Consider the following 24,753-nt stretch of genomic DNA (forward strand, 5'->3'; position numbering starts at 1 on the left):
TTACTAGTCCTTTCCACCTCATTACTAGTCCTCTCCTCCTCATTACTAGTCCTTTCCACCTCATTACTATTCCAATCCTCATTACTGCTCCTCTCCACCTCATTACTAGTCCTCTCCTCATTACTAGTCCCCTCCTCTTCATTACTAGTCCTCTCCTCTTCATTACTAGTCTTCTCCTCATTACTAGTCCTCTCCTCTTCATTACTAGTCCTTTCCACCTCATTACTAGTCCTCTCCTCCTCATTACTATTCCAATCCTCATTACTGCTACTCTCCACCTCATTACTAGTCCTCTCCTCATTACTAGTCCTCTCCTCTTCATTACTAGTCCTCTCCTCTTCATTACTAGTCCTCTCCTCCTCATTACTAGTCCTTTCCACCTCATTACTGCTCCTCTCCACCTCATTACTAGTCCTCCCTCGTCACTGCTCCTCTCCTATGAGAACACTTGCAGACGCAGCTAGGAGTGATGATCTATCTCCCCACCACACAGACACTGTAGCTCTGTACCCGGAGTCGCCGCTCCAGCTTCCTTCCTTCCCAAGGTTAGTCGCGTATCTATAAACGCATTCTCACATTAGTAATCGCCTCACATTTTACGACATTCGCTTTTTGCCTCAGTTTGTCCACAACGGCTCTCCGTATCGCGTGTGTCTGAGGTATGGTCACGTGTGTAAACTTGCATGGTGGGACAGGAGGAAAGTTTCTTGTGAGTGCAGCTGTGCGCGCGGTTCGGGCTGTTGTGTGATCACTACATTCGGGCAGAGTCCGCGTGGAGCCGGGTGAGTGAGGCCGCGTGGGGCTGCTTCCCGCCGTCTGTATGGAGGCAGAGAAGTTCTGTCTGCCCGACCCGCTGTCACGTAACGAGGACAGTGCTGGCAGGTACCCGACCGCTGCGCAGCGGTGCCCGATGCTGCCTGACGTGCCGCGTCTCTGTCGGACTGGGGTGCCTGGGAGCCCACACTACAAGCATCTGCACATAACTGTGCCGCGCAGGGGGTCGCCCGATGCCCGTGTGCGCCGCGCGGGGGGGTCGCCCGATGCCCGTGTGCGCCGCGCGGGGGGGTCGCCCGATGCCCGTGTGCGTCGCGCGGGGGGGTCGCCCGATGCCCGTGTGCGCCGCGCGGGGGGGTCGCCCGATGCCCGTGTGCGCCGCGCGGGGGGGTCGCCCGATGCCCGTGTGCGCCGCGCGGGGGGGTCGCCCGATGCCCGTGTGCGTCGCGCGGGGGGGGGGTCGCCCGATGCCCGTGTGCGTCGCGCGGGGGGGGGTCGCCCGATGCCCGTGTGCGTCGCGCGGGGGGGGGTCGCCCGATGCCCGTGTGCGCCGCGCGCGGGGGGGGGGGGGGGGGTCGCCCGATGCCCGTGTGCGCCGCGCGCGGGGGGGGGGGGGTCGCCCGATGCCCGTGTGCGCCGCGCAGGGGGCCAAGGATTTCACTTCTTACATTACATGAATGATATCAATAGCTCAAAAAATGGACAGTATAGTCCTCTATACAGTATTATGGACTCAACATAGTGCTCCATACAAAATAATGATCCCCATATAATGCTTCATATAGAATAATGGACCCCATATAATGCTCCATTTAGTATAATGAGCCCCATATTGTGCTCCATACAGAATAATGGACCCCATATAATGCTCCATTTAGTATAATGAGCCCCATATAGTGCTCCATACAGAATAATGGAGCCCATATATTGCGCTATACATAAAGGGCCCCATATAATGCTCCAGTATTTGATGGGCCCCATATAATCTCCCGTTTATGATGGTCCACATATGTTGCTCCAGTATATGATGGACCCATATAATGCTTCAAACATAAAAAAACCAAATACTTGAAAAGGTATAATTTTATTACATAGATTATTATTATTTATTTATATATCACCATTGGTTCCATGGTGCTGTACAAGAGAAGGGGTTACATACGGATTACAGATATCACTTACAGCAAACTAACAATCACAGACTGATATAGAAGGGAGAGAGGACCCTGCCCTTTCGGGCTTACATGCTACAGGATGGTGGGGAAGGAGACAGTAGGTTGAGGGCTTACAGCAGTTCCAGTGATGGTGAGGCGGTAGCTCCAGTAGTGGTGAGGAGGCAGCGGGGATCACTGCAGGCTGTAGGCTTTCCTGTAGAGATGGGTTTTTAGGTTCCGTCTGAAGGATCTGAGTGTGGTTGATAACCGGACGTGTTGGGGCAGGGAATTCCAGAGGATGGGGGCTATTCGGGAGAAGTCTTGGAGGCGGTTGGGTGAGGAGAGAAGGAGGTCTTGTGAGGACTGGAGATTCCTTGAGGGGGAAGGTATCTGGAGATTAGTTCAGAGATGTATGGAGGAGGCAGGTTGTAGATGGCCTGGTAGGTCAGTATTAGTAGTTTGAACTGGATACGCTGGGGGAATGGGAGCCAGTGAAGAGATTTGCAGAGGGGAGAAGTGGAGGAGTAGCGAGGAGAGAGATTAATTAGTCGGGCGGCAGAGTTGAGAATGGACTGGAGAGGTGCAAGGGTGTTAGCAGGGAGGCCACAGAAAAGGATGTTGCAATAGTCGAGGCGGGAGATGATGAGGGCATGCACAAGCATTTTAGTAGGTTGAGGACGGAACGGATTCTGTAAATATTTTTGAGCTGGAGGCGACAGTAGGTGGAGGGAGCTTGGATGTGCAGTTTGAAGGACAGGGCAGAGTCAAGGGTTACTCCGAGGCAGCGGAGCTCCGGTACGGGGTAAAGCATGTTGTCAATTGTTATAGAAAGGTCGGGTAAGGAAGATCTGTGAGATGGGGGAAAGATGATCAGTTCAGATTTGTCCACATTGAGTTTGAGGAAGCGAGAGGAGAAGAAAGAGGATATGGCTGATAGACACTCTGGGATTCTGGAGAGCAGAGAGGTGATGTCTGGGCCAGAGAGGTAGATCTGAGTATCATCGGCATAAAGGTGGTACTGGAATCCGTGGGACTTTGAGTTGCCCCAGACCAAGTGTGTAGATTTAGAAGAGTAGGGGTCATAGAACAGAGCCTTGGGGGACTCCAACAGAGAGAGGATGGGATGAGGAGTTAGTGTGGGAGTGGGAGACCCTGAATGTGCGGTTGGAATGGTATGAGGAGATCCAGGATAGGGTGAGGTCTTTGATGCCAAAGGAGGAGAGGATCTGTAGTAGGAGGCAGTGGTCAACTGTGTCGAAAGCAGAGGACAGGTCTAGAAGGAGGAGTATAGAGTATTGTCCGTTAGCTTTGGCTGTATGTTGGTCGTTGGTAATTTTGGTCAGGGCTGTCTCAGTGGAATGATGGGGGCGGAAGCCAGATTGTAGATTGTCAAAGAGCAAGTTAGATGAGAGGTGGGAGCAAAGTTCAGTGTGGACATGCTGCTCCAGGAGTTTAGAAGCGAATGGGAGCAGCGATATTGGGCGATAGCTGGACGTGGCTGTTGGATAGAGGGTTGGCTTTTTAAGGATAGGTGTGATTGTGGCATGTTTGAAAGCAGAAGGGAAGGTACCAGAAGTTAGTGATAAGTTGAAGAGGTGGGTTAGAGATGGGATAAGTGTGGTGGTGAGGTTGGGGAGGAGGTGGGTTGGGATGGGGTCAAGTGCACAGGTTGTGAGGTGCGATTTGGAGAAGAGGCGATTAAGCTCCTCTTCAGTGAGGTTGGAGAGAGAGGTTATGGGGTTTGGGCATTGGTCTGGTATACAAAAGGGGTTGAGGTGGTTGGGCAATAAAGACTTGCCGTGTTTGGTCTATCTTGTTTTTGAAGTGTGCGGCAAAGTCCTCGGCAGAGATTAGGGAAGTCGGAGGTGGCAGTGGTGGGCGGAGGAGGGAGTTAAAAGTATTGAGCAACTGTTTGGGGTTGTGGGATAAGGAAGATACATGGGATGTAAAGAAGGCCTGTTTAGCAGAGGTGAGAGCTGATTTGAATGCAAGTGTTGCTTGTTTGAGTGCAGTGAAGTCGTCTTGCAAATGTGTTTTCTTCCAGCGCCGTTCTTTAATTCTGGACGCTTGCCGAAGCTTTTTAGCGGTGTTATTGTGCCAGGGTTGTCTATTGGTTCGTCGCACTCTGTTATGCATGACAGGGGCGACTGAGTCGGTAGCTGATGCAAGAGTGGCATTGTAGAAACTAGTGGCAATGTCAGTGTCGTGGAGTGAAGCTATGGAGGACAGTGGTAGAATAGAGTCAGAGAGTGTGCGAGTGTCTAGATGTGCGAGGTTTCTGCGGGGGTGCGCATGCTGCTGGACGTGGGTGACAGGTAAGGAGGACAGGTATGAGAAAGTGAGTAGATGGTCAGATAAAGGGAGAGGGGAGGTGGTGAAGTTAGAAAGAGAGCAGAGGCGGGTGAAGACCAGGTCTAATGTATGTCCATCTGTGTGGGTGGCTGAGGAGGACCACTGAGTAAGTCCAAAGAATGAAGTAAGGGACAGGAGTTTAGAGGCTGCCAACTGGTGGGTGTCAATGGGGATGTTGAAGTCACCCATGAGGATGGTGGGAATGTCAGCAGAGAGAAAGTGAAGGAGCCAGGTAGAGAATTGGTCAATAAAGGAAGTGGTCATGCCTGGAGGTCGGTATATGACGGCCACTTGGAGGTTGAAGGGAGAATAGATGTGGATGGAGTGGATTTCAAAAGAGGGGAGGACAAGGGAGGGAAGAGGTGGGATTGGGCTGAAGGTGCAGTTGGAAGAAAGGAGAAGGCCAACTCCTCCGCCATGTCTGTTGCCAGGGCGAGGAGTGTGGGTAAAGTGGAGGCAGCCGTAACATAGCGCAGCAGCGAAGGCTGTGTCGGAGGGTGTCAGCCATGTCGGTTAGGCCAAGGAAGGAAAAGTTACGAGAGGTAAAGAGGTCATGAATCACATGGAGTTTATTGCAGACGAAGCGGGCATTCCAGAGTGATCCAGAGAGTGGGAGCAGGGTGGTGGTTGTCAGGGGCACGGATTTGAGGTGGGAAAGATTTCTGGTGTTTGTGTTGGTTTGGGAACGATAGAAGGGGGTAGTAATGGGAGGTATGAGCTGTGGGGGTCCAGGGTTGGGAGATATGTCGCCAGCAGTGAGGAGAAGCAGAAAGAGGGACAGAATGTGGGAGGAGGGTGGGTGGCTTGTTTTGTATTTTATTAGGAGAGCTCTGAGGTTGAGGAGGAGGTCAGGTGGGGAGGCAAGAGGGAAGGAGAGTTTACTATTTGGTTAGCAGGTGCTGGGGTTTGTGGATAGCCAAGGAGAGTGAGGATTAAAGGAGCCAAAACAGTTACAGCGTATGTCATCATGGTAAGAGTAATTTTGAAGGCAAAAGAAATTTAGTACATTTAAATGCAGCGTTTAGTCGTACCTTCTGGTCACTTCAGGCTTATTTCAGGCATTATTTCAGATGATATCCTTAGACGACATCCTTGGAAAGACAGACCTTAGAGTCTGAATTTATAAGAAGTCAATTGCACATCAAACAAGCCAGGTGTGATCAGAAGGAGGGAGGAGCAGTAGGGAGACTGGTCAAACACAGGAGACAATTAATTAGAACTCAGAGAAAAAAAACAAAAAAACAAATGGTCAGATCTAAAAGGACAGATAAAGCATTGATAGGAAGCAGATACAGGGGTGATTGATTGGGGTTCAGGAGAGATGGGTGTTGAAGGTATTGCAGGCAGGACACATACCTGAGGAAGAAGCAGATTATCTCATTAGTAACATACAAAGAGTATCTACTATATAATTGCCTTAATTTATCCCTCATCCACTTCCGTCTGGATGTCCTCAAATCCCATAATTCACTGCACCGACCGGAAGTACACCGACCGCCATATTGGAATACCCAAGTGATGGGTATTCCAATATGGCACCTGGTGGTGGTACCAGGCCCTTCTGTAGTACCATCAGCCTGACTACACGTGCTGGATCCCGCCGCTGCCTGCCTACCCACCTCCATGCAGTCACAGCCGACAGGAAAGACCGTGGCCTGTGCTGGAGATGGGGTGTGGGCGCCCTCTGGTGGCGCCGCAACCCATCTCCAGCACAGGCCGCAAACAACCGTCTTTCCGGCCGGCTGTGACTGCACGGAGGTAGGTGGGTAGGCAGCGGTGGGACGCACACCCCACACACACACTTCCCTCCCGATGCGATAGCATCGGGCACACCTCTAGTAGATAGGTAGATAAAAATACAAATAATAGTTCAGCGAGGAAAACAGGTAGACAAAAAAAACAGTGTGGCAGCCAGTATTAACCATACATCATATAGTAAGGTGCTTAGTGCTTTGTAATCATGTCAGTAGGGAGGAACACCAGGAAGAGGGTGAGGAATACAGCTAGTGCAGAAATCCTAAATGCCTAGAGTCAAGTGCCCCATAAATATAAAGACCTCCCAAGTCCTGGGTACCTTACCCATTTTGTGGTTTGTCTGGATCCACACCGTGCAGCCCCAACACACGTTTCGCCGTGGCTTCGTCAGGGGGACTAGTAAACCTGCTACCATATAGTCCTCCATATTGATGATCCCTATAACCCCACCCCCAACACTGATTGGCAGCTTTCTGCCTATGCAGAGTGAACATAGAAATCGGGGGATCAGAGATGTTTTCAGGGTTATACAAAGTTCAGCATTCAGAGAACTATTAGGTCTTTAGCAGATAAACAGTGACTTTATCAAAACAGTAGCAAAGCAGCTCAGAAAGTGATACATTGCTGGAATCGTGGTCTCTAATTTTTTTCTTTTCTTTTGTTAGGTTAGACACTGTAACAAAGTTACATAACTTGAGGTAAGTGCTTGTGCTCTTGTAATGTGGGAGCAGAAGGGAAAGTCGATTTGTATGGTACATTTAGCCAGTTTCTGTAGCCTGCTATCTTTTTCAGACAATGCCGGCTTCTTGTGAATCGTTAGTGGATGATATTGAAGACATTGTCTCAATCACAGATCCCAAACCCCATGATCGCCAATCAGCAAGGCAAAGTATTGTTCCCAGGGTGCGGAAAAGAAATAAAGACAAAGTTCTGGAAGAGCCTCCAAGTGACAGGTTTGTTCAATTTATTCTATGTGGAAGAAAATCTGTTCAAAGACCCTGTAAAGAGAATTTGTGATTAAGGGATTTCATGGAGCTGGCTCCATGGACATTTGATCCCAACACCCGGCGACCCCACTCACCATAGATATTTCTTGAAAAAGGCCATGGTGTGCCGAAGCCTTGAATCAACTATATCTGTATTCATTTGGGTCTGATTTATCCTATTTTTGCTTTATCATTAATAAATTCTATTTTTGAGTGCTGAAGTTTACTATCCATGGAACATTTTACTTCGGAGCACCATAGATACAGTGAGTGTCCCAGTGCTTTTGATAGAAACAGTGGCATTGAACACGTGCCGGCAGGGGGTGCGTCATTCCACCTGCCCACCAGGCCTGTGACGTGGTCACGGGGCGCCGACAGGTTGCCATGACAGCCAAAAGTCTGCTAAAGACCTACATACTTGTCATGACGATTCAGCTTGTAGCTGGCGTTTATAGGGTACAGTGATTTTTGCTACACATAGCAATCTATCAAAATATAGGGTAAATGAAACCGGTTGGTCAATGATGTAACAAGAAAAAAAATTAAAACGCCAGAATTGTCTTTTTGCTGCCGCAACATTTCAATAAGGCTGGTTTCACATTAGCGTTTTTTAGCGCAGCGCATCTTGCGCCCCTATGTTTAACATGGGGGCACATGGTCTAGCGTTTGCATGCGTTTGTATGCGTCTTTTTGCAGTGTGCTCCTAGGTGCGCCGGACGCAACCTGTTGCATTTTTGGTCCGTCCAACCTGTGTCAAAAAACGCTTGTGCACGGAATGTGCCAAAAAAATCACATTACAGTCTATGGAAACGCAGGCATGCGCATGTACATGCGCACGCCTGCGTTTAAAATCGCATGCGTTTTAAGAGTTAATATGGCTAGAAACTGGTTAAAACGCATGCGCCTACAAAAAACAAACGCATGCAAAACACATGATGCGTTTTTTGCATGCGTTTCTATTGCGTAAGAAGCGCAGCGCTAAAAAACGCTAATGTGAAAGTAGCCTAAGAGGCGAACAAAACATTGTATCTGCTCGAAAATGGTATCCGTAAAAACATCCGCTCAGGATGCAAAAAATAAGCAGTCACACAGAACTATATGCTGAAAATTGAAAGCATTACTGGTCTCGGAAAATGGCAACACAAGTAAAGTTTTTTTTTTTTCCCCCCTCATTACATTAAAAAACTAAACTATACATGTTTGGTATATGTACTGACCTGGAGAATCATATTGCCAGGTCAGTTTTACCGTATTGCAAACATGGTAACTAGAAACCCCCCAAAATTGTGAAATTGCACAATTTTTTATTTTTTTTTGCAATTTTAACATACTTGGAATTTCCCCCCGCTTTCCAGTGCATCACATGACAGGCTCATTAAATGGTCGATGTTGATTTGTGGGATTGATACTTCCAATAGGTGGCATTAGAGTTCAAGTTTTCTTTCTGAAAAGAATTTGCATATTTAATTTTCCAGAAGAACATGCAATGCATTTGTCTCCTCATACTAGCCTGTCACTCCCCATAAGGAGAAACTTTACCCCTTATTCTCACCATGTGGCACAAATAAAGTGTTAACTTTATTTTGCGAGTTAATACTTTCACAGCCATACCACATTTATATAGTTTTACGACTTGTGCAATAAATGCACTGTTTAAAGTAAAAAGAAAAATTAATTCTAAAATTTCCTTCAAGTAAGCTATAGGAGGACCAATTTGCAGCTTCTCTTGGACTGCTGCACTCCTCCCTTCTTTCGGACGTCCAAGATTTGTTCGAAGGAAGTGAGAGCACGGCAGCCCAGTTGCGGCCGCCGATTGGCTACAGGGCTGACATGGCAGAACCATCATGGAAGCCTCTGGAGACCATGCTTTAATATCGCTGGAGCGACGGTGGTACGAGGAGTTAGTATAATGTATTTTTATTTTATAAGCGTGGTGGACAATCCTGTTAAGTCACTAAAACTACTCTTTTTAAGATTTGTCGAGTGAATATGAAATAAATTATCTTCATTTGTTAGTCAGGGAAATCTGTGCAATAAAAGACACATTTTAAACCTCATTGCTGCAGTCGTTCTCAATGGTCTATTTTTTTTGCAAATGGCAATAATAATATTTATACAGCGCCAATGTATTCCTGAACAGTGCCAATCAGAGTTCATGTACGAACAATATCGGACATTAGAGTATCAAACGAATAAAAATTCAGACAATAATAGTGAGCATCCTGCTCACTAGGGCTTACAATATATGAAGAAAACTGGCTGAGAAAGAAGGTAAAAGTGCTTTTCCAGGTCATCAATCCCGACAGCACCTATGGAGGAGATTCTTCTTATCCTTACTGTGACAGGAAACAACGAGAGGTTAAAAGGACCCTCTCAGCTCCATTCCTCAGTGTTTTTTTTCTGTCAAAGTGAGGATAGGAACTATGAGAGAAGAGCTCCGGTGTATCCCTGGCTGGACCTGGCAGACCCAGCACCGACCGGGGGTTCCAGCCTCTCCTTTCCTGCTGTCAAGTGGTCTAATTAGAGAGAAGGTCCAGGCCTCGATCTTGGGCCTGGTCCAAACTCATGCTTCGCAGCACAAGTTGCAGGGTGGTCCCTGTCCCAAGAGGCTAAGGGAGATAGTGGTGTCCTCTGAGAAGGACATATTTTCAGGCAAGTCCTTCCTCCAGGAAGAAGGGGAGATGTCTGCCGACCCGCCTGAAGGAGGGAAGAGATACCTTTTCTCCTCTGAAGACACAGACTAACTCCTCCAAGCAGTAAGAAGCACTATGCAGGTGGAGGAAACCCGGAACCCTCTCTCCGTACAGGACAAGATGTTTGGTCGTTTGAGGTCCCAGAGGAATAGAGTCTTCCCTGTCAACAGCCACATCCGTTCAATTTTCATGGAGGAGTGGGAAGACACTGAAAAAAGGCATCCCCAAGATCGATGTTCCCATAGCTAAGGAGGCGAAGAGGACCTCGATCCTTCGAGGACTCTTCCAACCTGAAAGAGCCGATGGATCAGAAGGCGGGTGGTCTCCAGAACAGAACCTGGGAGACATCGGCGGCCATAATTCGTGCCAACATTGTGGTGACCTCCGTGGTTCCATCCATGCCTCTTTGGGTCGACAACCTGGAAGAACACTTAAGATCAAAAACCCCCAGAAACGCTATCCTGAAATCCCCCCTTCCCCTCCTAAAGCTAGTGACTGGATTCATGGTTGACGCATCTGCAGAATTGGTTAGATTCCCAGCGAGGAATCGGTCCTTATCTATCGCTGCCTGGAGAGCTATTAGGCTAAAAACATGGTCGGAGGCTACACAGTCCAAAAACAAGCTGTGTTCCATTTCCTTCTCGGTCAATAGAGTGTTTGGGCCTGTACTAGATGATATCCTAGAAAAGGTGTCAGACAAAAAGAAACGGTTCCCTGAGGAGAAACCAAAGAAGTAGCACTCCTTTCGTAGAACCCAACCAGTGGTCAGGCTATAAGGGGATGGGCAAGTCAGGCAGATGTAGCTTACCCCAAGGGAGGTAGGGAGAAAGACTCAATCTTTGGTTCAGGCTCGTGTTAGGGAGAAATTGACGCCGTGAGAGTGGGGGTGATGGCTAGGACAGTACCTGGGAAGTTGGCAGGAGATCTCGGAGAATCAGTGGGTGTTAGGGATATTCTCTTCGGGTTGCAGAATAGAGTTTACCCTGACGCCGCCAGCAAAGTTCCTAATAACAAACTCCTGCCCTCCAGTCGGCCGATTCCTCCCCTTGTGGTCAGATGTCCAGAATCTCCTAAAGATCGAAGCAATAGTCCTGGTGCCCGAGCAAGAAAAATGCGAGGGACACTACTCCAGTCTTTTTTCGGTATAGAAACCTTCGAGGAAGAGCAGGTCATTAATAAATCTGAAACCCCTAAATTGCTGGATAGCTTACAAAAGATTCATGATGAAATCCACCAGGTCTACAATCCCCCTAATAGACAAAAATGCGGTGATGTGTACCTTAGTCTTGAAAAACACGTAAAACCACGTTCCCATCCATGCTTCTTTCCAGCGATGGTTAAATACTTAAAGGGAATCTGTCACCTCTTTTTTCGAATATGAGCTGCCGGCACCGCCATCAGGGGCTTATCTACAGCATTCTGTAATGCTGTAGATAAGCCACCGATGTAACCTGAAAGATAAGAAAAAAGTTAGATTATACTCACTGCGGGGGGGGGCGGCGGTCCGGTCCGCTCCGGCACCTCCCATCTTCATACGATGCCGTCCTCTTCTTTCGTCGTGGCTCCGGCATAGGTGCACTGCTCTGCTCTGTTGAGGGCAGAGCAGAATACTGCAGTGCGCAGGCGCTGGGAGAGGTCGGCATCATATGAAAATGGGAGGCACCGGACCGCAACGCCCGGTGAGTATAATCTAACTCTTTTTTTTCTTATCTTTCGGGAAGGTATGTCCTGTCCGACAACATAACGGTGGCGTTCCTACGCCATCAAGGGGGTCCAAGACATCCTGCCCTAAAACATCTGGCAGGGAAAATCTTTCGATGGGCAGAAAGGATGGTGCTATCCGTTTCAGCAGTTCACCTAAAAGGAGCCAGGTGGCAAACTTGAGCAGGCAGAAGTTATCTCCGACAGAGTGGAGCTGAACGAAGAAGTGTTCGGCATGCTGTGTCAGCGCTGGGGAGTTCCACGGGTAGATCTCTTCGCATCTAGAGAAATCGCGAAGGTCAGGGAATTTTTCTCTCTAAACCTCCTAGATGATCCGACGGGCGTTGACGCACTATCCCAATCATGGGGAGGGAAACTGTCCTATGCGTTTATCCGTTTATCCTTCTTCCTCTGTTTTTGTACTGAGGAAAGTACAGGAAGAGAGGGCAAAGATCATCTTGGTGGTACCCTTCTGGCCGAGGAGTTGGTTCCCTCTGCTGAGGAAGATGTCTGTGGAAGATCCCATCCGGCTTCCAAGGAGAAAAGACCTCCTCTACCAGGGCCTAGTGTTCCAACTCGATTCAGACAGTCTACAGCTTTCGGCATGAATCCTGAGAGGCAGGTCCTGAAATTAAGGGAATTGTCCGTCGAAGTGATCTCTACTCTTCAAGCAAGCCGGAAACCCGTAACCTCTGTTATATATAACAAGATCTGGAAGCGCTTCTGCGTTGACTGCGGGGAGTCGTCGGTGGATACAACTCACCCTGACATTTCCTGCAGACGGGCTTCAACAAAGACCTTAAGGCCCCGTTACATATAACGATGTCCCAGCGATCCCACCGACGATCCGACATGATGGGATCACTGTGACATCATTAGACTGATCGCTGGTGAGCTGTCACATAGACAGCCCCTCCAGCGATCAGCACCAGCGACGCTGGTTCCTAATGTAAACGTCAGGTATCTAGGAGCCCCGCGGCTCTTGGTAACGAGCGTACATGCTGGTTTCCAGGGTAAACATCGGGTATCTAAGAGCCGCGGGGCTCCTTTGGAAATCTGTCCCACCTTGGCATCTGAACCTGGTGCACTTTGTAAGCATGCATATGAACCAGTTAGAAGTATGGAGTGAAAAATTTAAAGGGGTCTGAATACTTTCCATACCCACTGTACATACAAGTTGAGGAGTACTAAAGACCACCGTACAAGATAAAACCTATTCTGCTGAACCCATAGACTCTTTAAGGGTAGGTTCACACTTGTACACAACAATCTGTTTTTTTGTGTTTAGTTACAGAATCAAAAAAAAATGGTACCTTTGCAAAAAAAATGTACCTAACCTATGACCCGTACTAATGACATCAGGCTGACCCCATTAAATATTATCAGGTCTGTTTTGTGTTCCTATTGGGAAGTCATCATATACAGTCATTTGTTAAAGTTTGGGCACCCCTATTAATGTTAACCTTTTTTCTTTATAACAATTTTGGTTTTTGCAACAGCTATTTCAGTTTCATATATCTAATAACGGATGGACTCAGTTATATTTCTGGATTCAAATGAGGTTTATTGTACTAACAGAAAATGTGCAATCTGCATTTAAACAAAATTTGACCGGTGCAAAACTATGGGCACCTCAACATAAGTGACATTAATATTTCGTAGATCCTCCTTTTGCAAAAATAACAGCCTCTAGTCGCTTCCTGTAGCTATTAATGAGTTCCTGGATCCTGGATGAAGGTATTTGTGACCATTCCTGTTTACAAAACAATTTCAGTTCAGTTAAGTTTGATGATCGCCGAGCATGGACAGCCCGCTTCAAATCATCCCACAGATGTTCAATGATATTTAGGTCTGGGGACTGGGGTGGCCATTCCAGAACATTGTAATTGTCCCTCTGCATGAATGCCTGAGTAGATTTGGAGCGGTGTTTTGGATCATTGTCTTGCTGAAATATCCATCCCCTGCGTAACTTCAACTTCGTCACTGATTCTTGCACATTATTGTCAAGAATCTGCTGATACTGAGTTGAATCCATGCGACCCTCAACTTCAACAAGATTCCCGGTGCCGGCATTGGCCACACAGCCCCAAAGCATGATGGAACCTCCACCAAATTTTACTGTGGGTAGCAAGTGTTTTTCTTGGAATGCTGTGTTTTTTAGCCTCCATGCATAACGCCTTTTTGTATGACCAAACAACTCAATCTTTGTTTCATCAATCCACAGGACCTTCTTCCAAAATGTAACTGGCTTGTCCAAATGTGCTTTTGCATACCTCAGGCGACTCTGTTTGTGGCGTGCTTGCAGAAACGGCTTCTTTCGCATCACTCTCCCATACAGCTTCTCCTTGTGCAAAGTACGCTGTATTGTTGACCGATGCACAGTGACACCATCTGCAGCAAGATGATGCTGCAGGTCTTTGGAGGTGGTCTGTGGATTGTCCTTGACTGTTCTCACCATTCTTCTTCTCTGCCTTTCTGATATTTTTCTTGGCCTGCCACTTCTGGGCTTAACAAGAACTGTACCTGTGTTCTTCCATTTCCTTAGTATGTTCCTCACAGTGGAAACTGACAGGTTAAATCTCTGAGACAACTTTTTGTATCCTTCCCCTGAAAAGCTATGCTGAATAATCTTTGTTTTCAGATCATTTGAGAGTTGTTTTGAGGAGCCCATGATGCCACTCTTCATAGGAGAATCAAATAGGAGAACTACTTGCAAGTGGCCACCTTAAATACCTTTTCTCATGATTTGATATACCTGGCTATGAAGTTCAAAGCTCAATGAGGTTACAAAACCAATTTAGTGCTTCAGGAAGTCAGTAAAAAGTAGTTAGGAGTGTTGAAATCAAGAAAATGATAAGGGTGCCCATACTTTTGCACTGGTCAAATTTTGTTTAAATGCAGATTGCACATTTTCTGTTAGTACAATAAACCTCATTTGATTCCAGAAATATAACGGAGTCCATCAGTTATTAGATATATGAAACTGAAATAGCTGTTGCAAAAACCAAAATTGTTATAAAGAAAAAAGGTTAACATTAATAGGGGTGCCCAAACTGTAACATATGACTGTATAAGGGGTTAAAAGCACATCAACACAACCTCGTAATGGGGACTCCAATCAAACTAGAAACTTAGCTTAATTTGTGTGGGAGACTCCCGACTCCCCTGACAGATGATGAAGGAAATAAGGGTCCGGCATCTTGAATTCAAACTTCTGATGGTTTTTTTTTGCTCAGATGATCCTCTGTCTGAGCTCTGCCACTGTGAAATCCTTATATTTTTTTCAGAAAAGAATTGAACTGCTGCAGAATATCTTTAGCATTGTGAATTTTACCCTTGTATTGTCAACTTATTGACATAAGTCATTGCTGAGCTGGGTCTTGCCTCTTGTGACAAGTGCCAGCCGATATTGTCATGTGACTCGGAGGAGGAAAGTAGCTGTCATCAGTCTTAAGCTGCCGCATATCTGAGAACCAATCTCGTCATATAACTCAGCTTTACTTCTGGGATCAATGGATATTTAGTGTCTGGGAAAGTTGATTATCTGTTGAATTAATATTTCCTGAGCAGAGCCTCAATACACATTTTAGCTTCTCCTACTGCCACAGAGCATGTAATAAGATAATAGGGCAATTGGAACCATTAGAACATAGTCATTGAGTTTCTATGTCCTACTTCCACTATATCTAAGGAGATCCAAATCGGCGAGTATTAAGGGCTCGCATTACTGTGATGCTGCATTCTTATTGAAATGCTTCAAAACTGCCCTTCTTTCTTTAATTTTATGTAAAAAAAAAAAAAAAAAACATAGTTGTGACCTCTTTCTCTGTCAGATGAATACTTTAAATAGGTAGAAGTGCAATCATATAATCCCTTTAAAAATATGAAACTTTAATAAATTGCGGTAAAAAACACCCCCCAGTTCAATAACACAATTAACAAACTCTATGCAATAACAACCTACGATAGCCCTACACTAGCCTGCTATCCCTTCCTGACAGTGGAGGTTGGCACCCTAAAAGATACGATTTGGCGCTCCCACTCCGCGGCGGCTGTCCCAGACTCGCCCTAAATGACCCTTATAAACTACAGGTGGGAAAGCAATAAGCAAATAAGAGATGAAAGAGAGTGCTTAATGTAATACACAGGCTATTAATGTACAATATATAAAAGACAGGCTATTACATGTAAACATAGAGAAATCTCTTGTATAACCAATAGATAAAAAACTGGATTAAAAACACATGTGACATGCACACATATGAACAAGTCGGTAGGACACTGTTCATACCACCCACTGACTCAAACACAAACAGAGCACAGAATGACAATGCTGCACAATTGTCATTCTGTGCTCTCGGTTTGTGTTTGAGTCAGTGGGTGGTATGAACAGTGTCCTACCAACTTGTTCATATGTGTGCATGTCACGTGTTTTTAATCCAATTTTTTTCCGTGCCTATGCATGATTTGAGAGACCCCACCCCTCTCTTGTGTGACATGCACATAAAGAGTTGGCTTACACCACGTGCCCATACTAGGAAGCGGCCTATCTTCATCCTGTTCATTTAGACACTGTTCACATGTTCAGGTTTTAAATACATTAGATAGGGACTGCTTCAATAGGGTTACCTTGACGCGGTGAAGCAGCTTGATATACATTTTTTTGCTAAAAAACGTATCGACTAAATACCCTGTATTTGTTATCTTTTCATCAGCGCTTGCTGACTACTGTTATTTGTTTTACTGCAGGATATTTCTGCACAATTGTCATTCTGTGCTCTCTATTTGTGTTATAACCAATAGATAGTAGCAAGTCTTGTCTTTTTGGGTATTAATAGACCACAGAAAATATAGATTCCATAAGCTACCAGTTGATAATGGCAGTCTTGTCTTTTTGGGTATTACTAGACTACAGAAAACATAGATTCCATATGCATTAACAAATAAAGCCAAAAACAATCTCTCTGCAGTAAATCGGACAAGCACAGACGAGAGGAAAAAAATAGCGTGGTTCAATAAAGGAACATCAGAATTATATCCATATTGGTTCCCATGAAGGCAATGGATGATGCCTATTGCCAAAAAAAAAAAAATTATAGAAACAGCTGGGGGTTAACCCAAACTTAGCTTCCAGCCTCAGGTTTGCCTCTCTATCTGGACACCTCACATCCATGAATTGGCTGGTTCCTTATTGTGCCTCCTGATGAACCGTGTGGACGAGGAAATGCGTCGAGGCTGGAAGCCAAGTTTGGGTTAACCCCCAGCTGTTTCTATAATTATTATTATTTTTTTTTTTTTTTCCTTTTTTGGCAATAGGTATCATCCATTGCCTTCTATGGGAACTAATATGGATATAATTCTGATGTTCCTTTATTGAACCACGCTATTTTTTACCTCTTCTCTGTGCTTGCCTGATTTTACTGCAGAGAGTTTTTGGCTTTATTTGATAATGCATATGGAATCTATGTTTTCTGTAGTTTATTAATACCCAAAAAGACAAGACTGCAGGTAGTTTATGGAATCTACATTTTCTGTGGTCTATTAATACCCAAAAAGACAAGACTGGCTGGTATCTGTTGGTTATAGAAGAGGTTTCTCTGTTTATATGTAATAGCCTGTCTCTTATATATTGTACATTAATAGCCTGTGTATTACATTAAGCACTATCTTTCATCTTTTATTTGCTTATTGTTTTCCCACCTGTAGTTTATAAGGGTCATTTAGGGCGAGTCTGGGACAGCCGCCACGGAGTGGGAGCGCCAAATCGTATCTTTTAGGGTGCCAATCTCCACTGTCAGGAAGGGATAGCAGGCTAGTGTACGGCTATCATAGGTTGTTATTGTTTAGAGTTTGTTAATTGTGTTATTGCACTAGGGGGGTGTTTTTTATCTCAATTTATTAAAGTTTCATATTTTTAAAGGGATTATATGATGGCGCTTTTGATATTTCTTCCCTGGTCCTGTGGACATTTTTTTTGTTTAAATAGGTAGAACCCTTCTCCTACCATCATATGTAATTTGAGGTATACAGAGCCCCATGGCCGAATGAATGCAACATATTAACTTGTAAATGCTGTAATCTGTGTGTACATTGGTCTCATTAGTCTTTGGTCTAATTTCATACCATTATTAGAGTTGAGCGACTTTGGTCGGATCGGGTTTCATGAAACTCGAATGAAACAAGATTTGAGTCGGATGAAATTGGTCCGACTAGGGCAAAAAAAAGTTGGAGTTTCATCCAAAACCCGACCCCAAAGCAAGCCAATGGGGAATAAAAGTCGGCATTGAGTGGATGAATGTCATCCACTCAATGCCAACTTTTATTTCCCATTGACTTGCATTGGGGTCGGGTTTTGGATGAAACTCCAACTTTTTTTGCCCTAGTCAGACCAGTTTCATTCAGGTTTCACGAAACCCGATCCGACCAAAGTCGCTCAACTCTAACCATTGGATTAATATTTCTCTATATTATTGTCTCCTTTCCTTTCAGCACTATTCCAGGCACTCAGAAGATCTGGATTCGTACATGGGGTTGTTCCCATAACAACTCTGATGGAGAATACATGGCAGGACAATTGGCTGCTTATGGCTACAATATAACAGGTATTCATTTGGACTTTCTTTTTTTATATTTTGTGTTTCATGTATTATCTATTATCAGGAATTTGATATGGTGTTATTGAGTCTTGAAATATAGTTTTTAATGAATTATGTTTTATCCAGCATGTCAATTGTTAAAGCCATATTTAGGTTGTCGGGAGAGCCAGTAAATCTATAAAAACTAAACATTTGAGTTTCGTTTGGTAATAAGCGCCAACATTTTTGATAGGGCATACCTCTAGGATATGCCTTGATTTTATGATCTGTTGGGGTTCCGACTCTGGGAACACCACCTGATCTGTTACTAAAGCGTGGTGCAGTTCTGTGTCCCATTCTGTGTATTGTAGCTGATGTCATTTACCTAAACCTAAAAGGGTCTGCACCACAGTTTTCTGCTCACAGTATACTATATATACTATACCAGCTCTGTTGAATGGCTGTGGTGAGAAGTGCAAAAAAAAGTGCATGCTTTATTAACCTTTTCACGACATCCGCCGTACATGTATGGTGCCGTCAGAGGTGCGTTCCCGCAAACTGCCATACAGGGACGAACACATCGGCTCACTCGCAGCTATAGGTAACACCCAGGGTGTTAACCCCTCTGATGCTGCTGTCAGCAATGACACGGTCATTGATCAGAATAGCAAAGGGAGGGAGTTACCTCTGCTTCGATCAGCACAACGTGATTGCGATTATGGCAGTGAAAGTTGATGTCTCAGAGGGGCAAAGTAAAAATTAAATTTTTTAAAAATTGTAAAAATGTGTAAAAAAAAAAAAAAAAAGTCACAAATCAAAAAGATATTATAACAAGAAATACATATTTATTGTAAAAACAAAAATAAACAAAGTACAAATATTTGTTATTGATTCATTCAGAATGCCTTCTTCATGGTCCTATTTGAACTGAGCTCCAACACTGGCCTCAGTTCAAATAGGACCGTGAAGAAGGCACATAGTGCTGAAACATGTAGTCCCTTGCTGGAATGTTACCAATTGTTTGGAGTTCCTCACATTTTTACATGATTTGATGGATAAATAAAGAAGATTTTATAATTCTGGTGAACTTTCATCTTTTTGCTGGATCCCAATTCTCTTATATTTCTATTTGTTGGGGCATACTCCCTGCCTGGATCCGTGCAGAATATAAGGTGAACACCGACTATTGCATTAAGAGGAACTTCTTTATGGTGAGCTGGCTATATGTTTTTTACATTGTTTGAATATATATATATATATATATATATATATATATATATATATATATATATATATATATGCCCCATAGATGTATATTCCTTCATATAATGTTGCATAAAGGTGGTTGGCCCGATAATATGCTCCATAGATATGCAGTATATGCCTCATGCTGCTTCTGTGATTAAAATAAATAAATATCACTCACCTCTCATCGCTGGGGGCCAGGTGCCAGTGTCCTGAGTAGGCGGGACATCGGCGCACCATGGAGCCCAGGTGCCGGCGTCACCGCTGGCTCAGGGCCCCGGCACCTGCGATATTCACCTGTCCCAGTTCCACCGCCGCGTGCCGCTCTGTCTTTCGGGTCTCGGCAGTGACTGTTCACGCAGAGGGCGCACACTAACCTCATCATCGCGCCCTCTGACCTGAACATCCCAGCCAGAGGACGCGGTAGAACGGGGACAGGTGAATATCGCATGGCTCTCCCCGTCATACTCTCCCCCTCCTGGCGCGATCTCTGCAGTCCCTGCTTCTCCGATGGTCACCGGCGCCGGCAGTTCCTTCCAGTGTACAGCGGTCATGTGGTACTGCTCATTAAAGTAATGAATATGCGCATATTCATTACTTAAATGAGCGGTACCACGTGACCGTTGAACACAGGAAGAGCTGCGGTGCCGGAGACCATCTGAGAAGCAGCAGAGTGCAGAGACCGCGCGAGTATGATCTGACAGCCGTGCTCCCCCTCCCCACCGACTCCCTGGGACAGTGACTCGAGTATAAGCTGAGAGGGGCACTTTCAGCCTAAAAAAAGGCTGAAAATCTCGGCTTACACTCGAGTATACGGTAAGTGTGTAAAAAAAAAAAAAAAAAACCCTGCAGGGTTTTTCATCTTACTGCTGAACAAATAGTCAACTAATACACCATCAAAATGTAATGAATGTAAATAAAAATGGTATCTTTGAAAAAATCATCTTGTCCCGCAAAAAAAAAGAAAAAACAAGCCGCCATACAGCTCCATTAGTGGAGAAATGAAAAAGCTAGAACTCTTTGAAATATAGTGATGCAAAAACATTTTTTAATATTTTGTTTTTATTGTATAAAAGTGGTAAAACACAAAAACAAGACATAAATGTTAGATTGCTGTAATTATACTGACCTGAAGAATAAAGTCATCTAGTCACTTATACAGCACAAGGAACTGCGTAAAAATTAAAGAAAACTAATTCTTCACCTGCTGTTGACTTTTTTCATTCTGCTTCCCAAAGATCGCGGTAAGCCTCTACGCATATTTATCCTGTGCTCTACCCTGAGCGCTTACACTGGATCCCTCAGCGGTTTCATCTGAATCACGTCATTCAGAGCTTATAATGGAAACCCCAAAGTAAGTGCTCAGCGTAGAGCGCTGTATAAATTTGACCCAAAACGTCATGTAAAATGTTCCCAGTAAATGCTTCAACTCAGTCCACAAAAAAAAGGCCCCACCCAGGTTTATCTGTTAAAGGAAATATAGGGGGCTTCCACATTACTGGTAGTACAAAGGCTCTGGAAAAGGAAAATGGCTCCTCGCCCCCCCCCAAGGCTACTTTTACACATCAGGTTTTCGCCGTCAGGCGCGTTCCGGCGCCGCGCCGGATCCGGCAAATGTTTTGTAAAACCTGATGTGACGGACCCGGTTTTCTGCCGGATCCATCTTGCGCACAGCCAAAACCGGATCCATCTCATCCGGTTTTTGATCCGTTTTTCGACGGATTACGCCGGATCCGGTTTTTAAAAAGGCCCCTTGTGGCCTTCCGAACGGGATTGGCTACTGAAAAACTATATATACCGTGTTCCTACAGCCCTTCTTTGACAGGTTGTAGAGGAGAAAGTGCAGGTTGGAGAGAAGAGCAAGTGACTGGCGAAGATGGATGTTGTGATTGGAAATATTTTGAAGAATTTGGCGGATTTTACAGCGGAGGCGAATCGTTTGAGGGTGATTGTTCTGGAGAAGGAGAGAGCGAGACAGCAGCGCATCAGGCATCGTAGACGACGTTTGTGGATCCACCCCATCACAGCCAAGAGAATGACGCGTGGGGTCTATTCTACACTCTGCATGGACCTTAGATGAAACCCGGAGAAATTTTTTGGATATGTTCGGAAAATGGAGAATTTTGATTACTTGGTGGAGTGCATTGCACACCTCATAAGAAAATCGGACACCTATTGCCGCTTCTCTGTTTCACCCGCAGAGCGTCTGATGGTGACTTTAAGGTAAGCCACATTTATTGGATATGCTCGCATCAGAGCACACTTTCACTGCAATCTTGTTGGTGGTAGTTTGTATCTCCAAGTGTTATAGCTGAGTTTTGGTATGTAATGCTGTGATTTTAAACTAATTGATTGTTTTTTAATTCCCCACAGATTTCTTGCAACTGGAGAATCCCTTTCGTCACTGCATTTCCAGTACAGACTCGGGATTTCCACCATATCTGGAATAGTGAAGCACACATGGGGAAGAGTTTTTACCAGAGCCCACAACAGAGAGGTGGATTGAAATTTCTGAAAAGTTTCTACAGATATGTCAGTTTCCGAACTGTTTGGGCGCTGTGGACGGGAAACATATCCGCATTGTAAAGCCAGCTGGATCGGGATCGGAATATTTCAATTACAAGAAATATTTTTCAATTGTCCTCATGGCCATCGCTGACGCGGAATACAAATTTATTGCTGTTGATATTGGGGCCTATGGTCGCTCAAATGACTCAAGTTTTCAAACTGTCTGCCATGGGGCGTAAACTGTATGGAAACACCTCCAAGTTCCCATCCCCTAGACCGCTGCCGCAAACATCTGGTCCACCTATGCCATTTGTCTGTGTAGGGGATGAAGCCTTCCAGCTGTCAGAACACCTTTTGAAACCGTACGGTAGCAGACGATTGTCAAGAACAAAACGCATTTTTAATTACCACCTCACAAGAGCAAGAAGAATGGTTGAATGTACCTTTGGTATTCTGACAGCCAAATGGCGGGTCCTATTGACTGCGATCAACCTCAAGACAGAAACTGTGGACGAGGTGATCAAAGCTTGCTTGGTACTCCACAATTTTATCTGCAAGGAACCCATTTCCATTGAGGACACCTCTGAAGAAACCACCTTGCAAGATTACCAGAACATTACCACTAGAAGTTCTGTGACGGTTTCAGTAATGAGGGACAATTTTGCACAATACTTTGTCGCCTCAAGGCAGAATAGACTGGCAGGATGACAGTGTGAAAAGATTTGTGCCCTAACCAAACTTGTGTACCTTCTGTACCAACAGTATATACCTTTGCCAACCAAAGTTGGCTATCTTGTCCTGGTTTAACTATTTTTACCTTTAGGCCACAGGTGTGTACCTGGTTGTGTTTTATGCAAAGTATTTCACCTTTTAACAAAAGTTGTGTACATTGTTAGGAAATCACCAACAAGATACACAACTTTTTTGGTGAAATAGTTTGCTTCAAACACAACCAGTAACACAACTGTGGCAAAAAGGTAAAATTTATTTACCTTTTACCTACAGTTATATACCTGGTTTTGAGAACCTTTTTACCTTTTAAATACCCTGTATTTAACTTTTTTTTTTTTTTTACCATAGTTCGCCGCAGAAAGAAATGACACAGCCAGTGTAAAACAATAATTAAACTTTAATTGAAACTTTTTTTTTTTTTTAGAATACTTTTTTGAAATTTAAAAACTTTTTTAATAAAACTTTTAAACCATAAAATTGTTCATTTATTTAAAAACACACATTCTTATAAATTTGTGTAGTGTGGGGTGGAAATTCTGCTGGAGGGGCTGCGGGACACTTCGACACTGGGAGTGTGGAGAGAGGACTGGGATCGTGGTGGGGAAGGAACAGTTAGAGGTGAAGGTGTGGAAAAAACTACAGAATGGGTGGACATGTGGGAGCCAGAAGAGGTGGTGGGTGGTGGAGTGGAGGGTTGGGCAGGGACTGTAGGAGCAGATGATTTGGATGGAAAGTGGTACTGGGAAGGAGTTTGGTACGGGGCAGGTTGCTGGAAGTGGGGAGATGTCTGGTACTGGGGAGGTTGCTGGTACTGGGGAGGTGGATGGTATGTAATAGGAGGGGGAGGAGGGAAAGTGGCTGGAGGGGGTGCAGGTGGAGGAACTACTGGGGTGGGAAGAGGAGGTTGGGAGGTAACGTGCTGGAGAGCACAGTGGCATGAATGCATTACATGCATCTGCTGGGTAGGAGATAGCGTTTCCATGCGCTCCACAACAGACTTGAAAAAGGTGTGGTTTGGTGAAGATCTTGCTTCTGAATGCATGGTTTGCAGAAGTGTCTTCACCTCCAGAATGCTGGAGTTGATCTGCTGAAAGCCTGCGGACATTTGCTCGGACAAGACTTTGAGACAGTTCTGGAAAGATGCATTCAGAAGCAAGAACTCTAGCGCATAAGTCTTTTCCTGACCCCTCTGCCGCTGCCGCCCAGTACCCGCTGGTGTACTAGACGTGGCAGGGGCAGAAGGGTGGGGTAAAGGGAAAGCGATCTCCTCATTAGCAGCTTCATGTAATGTAGACGGCCACGATGCTCCTGTGCTGGTGGATGGGACAGATGGGTCTAATGTGTGGGAAGGTGCAGATGTACCGGGGCGGTCGAAGTGTCCCTCGGTGCCGGTCTCCTCAGGGATCGCCTCAGAAGGGTCCAACCGTGCAGGCTCCCGAGTGCTGCTCACTGTGCTGTGGAATAAAGAGAAAAAAAAAAACAATTAAAATAGTGACATTGCATGGCCCTGGCTGAAAATTTTTTTTTACATCTAAACATTTTTTTTTTTACATGTGGTATGTAATATTTACCTTCTGGTGACCATTGTATCCCGGAGGAACGACAGGGCTCGTGCGTACTTGTACTTGCTCCTGCGTCCTCCAGATCCACTCGGGGCCCGCATCTCTTTATTGAACTCCTTCTTGAAACGATCCCTCACAGACCGCCACCGCTTCACAATTCTCTCCCCTGAAACGAGAAAGGACAAAGTGGTTAGTATACAACATCAGTGTTTCCCAAACTCCAGTCCTCATGGTCCCCAGGTGTCATGTTTTCAGGATTTCCATAGTAAATAGAAATCCTGAACACATGATCCGTGGGGACCCACGAGGACTGGAGTTCGGGAAACACTAGTTTACATCAAGCAACCGGTACTGTATATACTTACGCTCTTTAATCTGGGCCCGAGCATCGAGGTCCTCCCAGCGGACCACAAGGAGCGAACAGATTTCCTCCCAGAGCCGTCGGGTAACTATCAGGTCAGCATGGCGGCGGTCAGCCATATTCCATAGCGGCTCCCTTTCTCTGACGAGATCGATGAGGTGGTCCACATCAATTCCTCCATCCTCACTGTCAGTCGGGAGCACGCTGTGAAGGCTGTTAAAGTAAAAGAGAAAAATAGCAAAATTAGGCACCACACTTTAAGACATGAAATAAAAAGTGTACCAAAATTTAACTTAAATATTATACTTACACGCTGGTGACCGCCGCGTTGCTGTCGCCGACGACCCTGGGAGGC

At 45.2% G+C, this 24,753-nt stretch overlaps 1 protein-coding gene across 4 annotated transcripts in view; it reads left to right on the forward strand.

The window, feature by feature from the left end:
- The first annotated feature begins 378 nt into the window (after positions 1-378).
- The window catches only part of CDKAL1 (CDKAL1 threonylcarbamoyladenosine tRNA methylthiotransferase), a 1,068,031-nt gene continuing 1,043,656 nt past the window's right edge, over positions 379-24,753 (forward strand). The window contains exons 1-4 of one of the 4 annotated variants that reach the window (XM_073566117.1): positions 379-545; positions 6,701-6,733; positions 6,828-6,988; positions 17,905-18,017. In XM_073566117.1, coding sequence (XP_073422218.1) covers positions 6,831-6,988; positions 17,905-18,017 — 271 coding nt within the window. In that variant the 5' untranslated portion in view covers positions 379-545; positions 6,701-6,733; positions 6,828-6,830. The other 3 variants (XM_073566115.1, XM_073566114.1, XM_073566116.1) reach the window with 3 other exon arrangements.

Source organism: Dendrobates tinctorius, unplaced genomic scaffold (assembly GCF_039654945.1).
Source record: "Dendrobates tinctorius isolate UK_male_01 unplaced genomic scaffold, ASM3965494v1 ptg000004l, whole genome shotgun sequence".
In the NCBI taxonomy this organism is placed as follows: domain Eukaryota; kingdom Metazoa; phylum Chordata; class Amphibia; order Anura; family Dendrobatidae; genus Dendrobates; species Dendrobates tinctorius.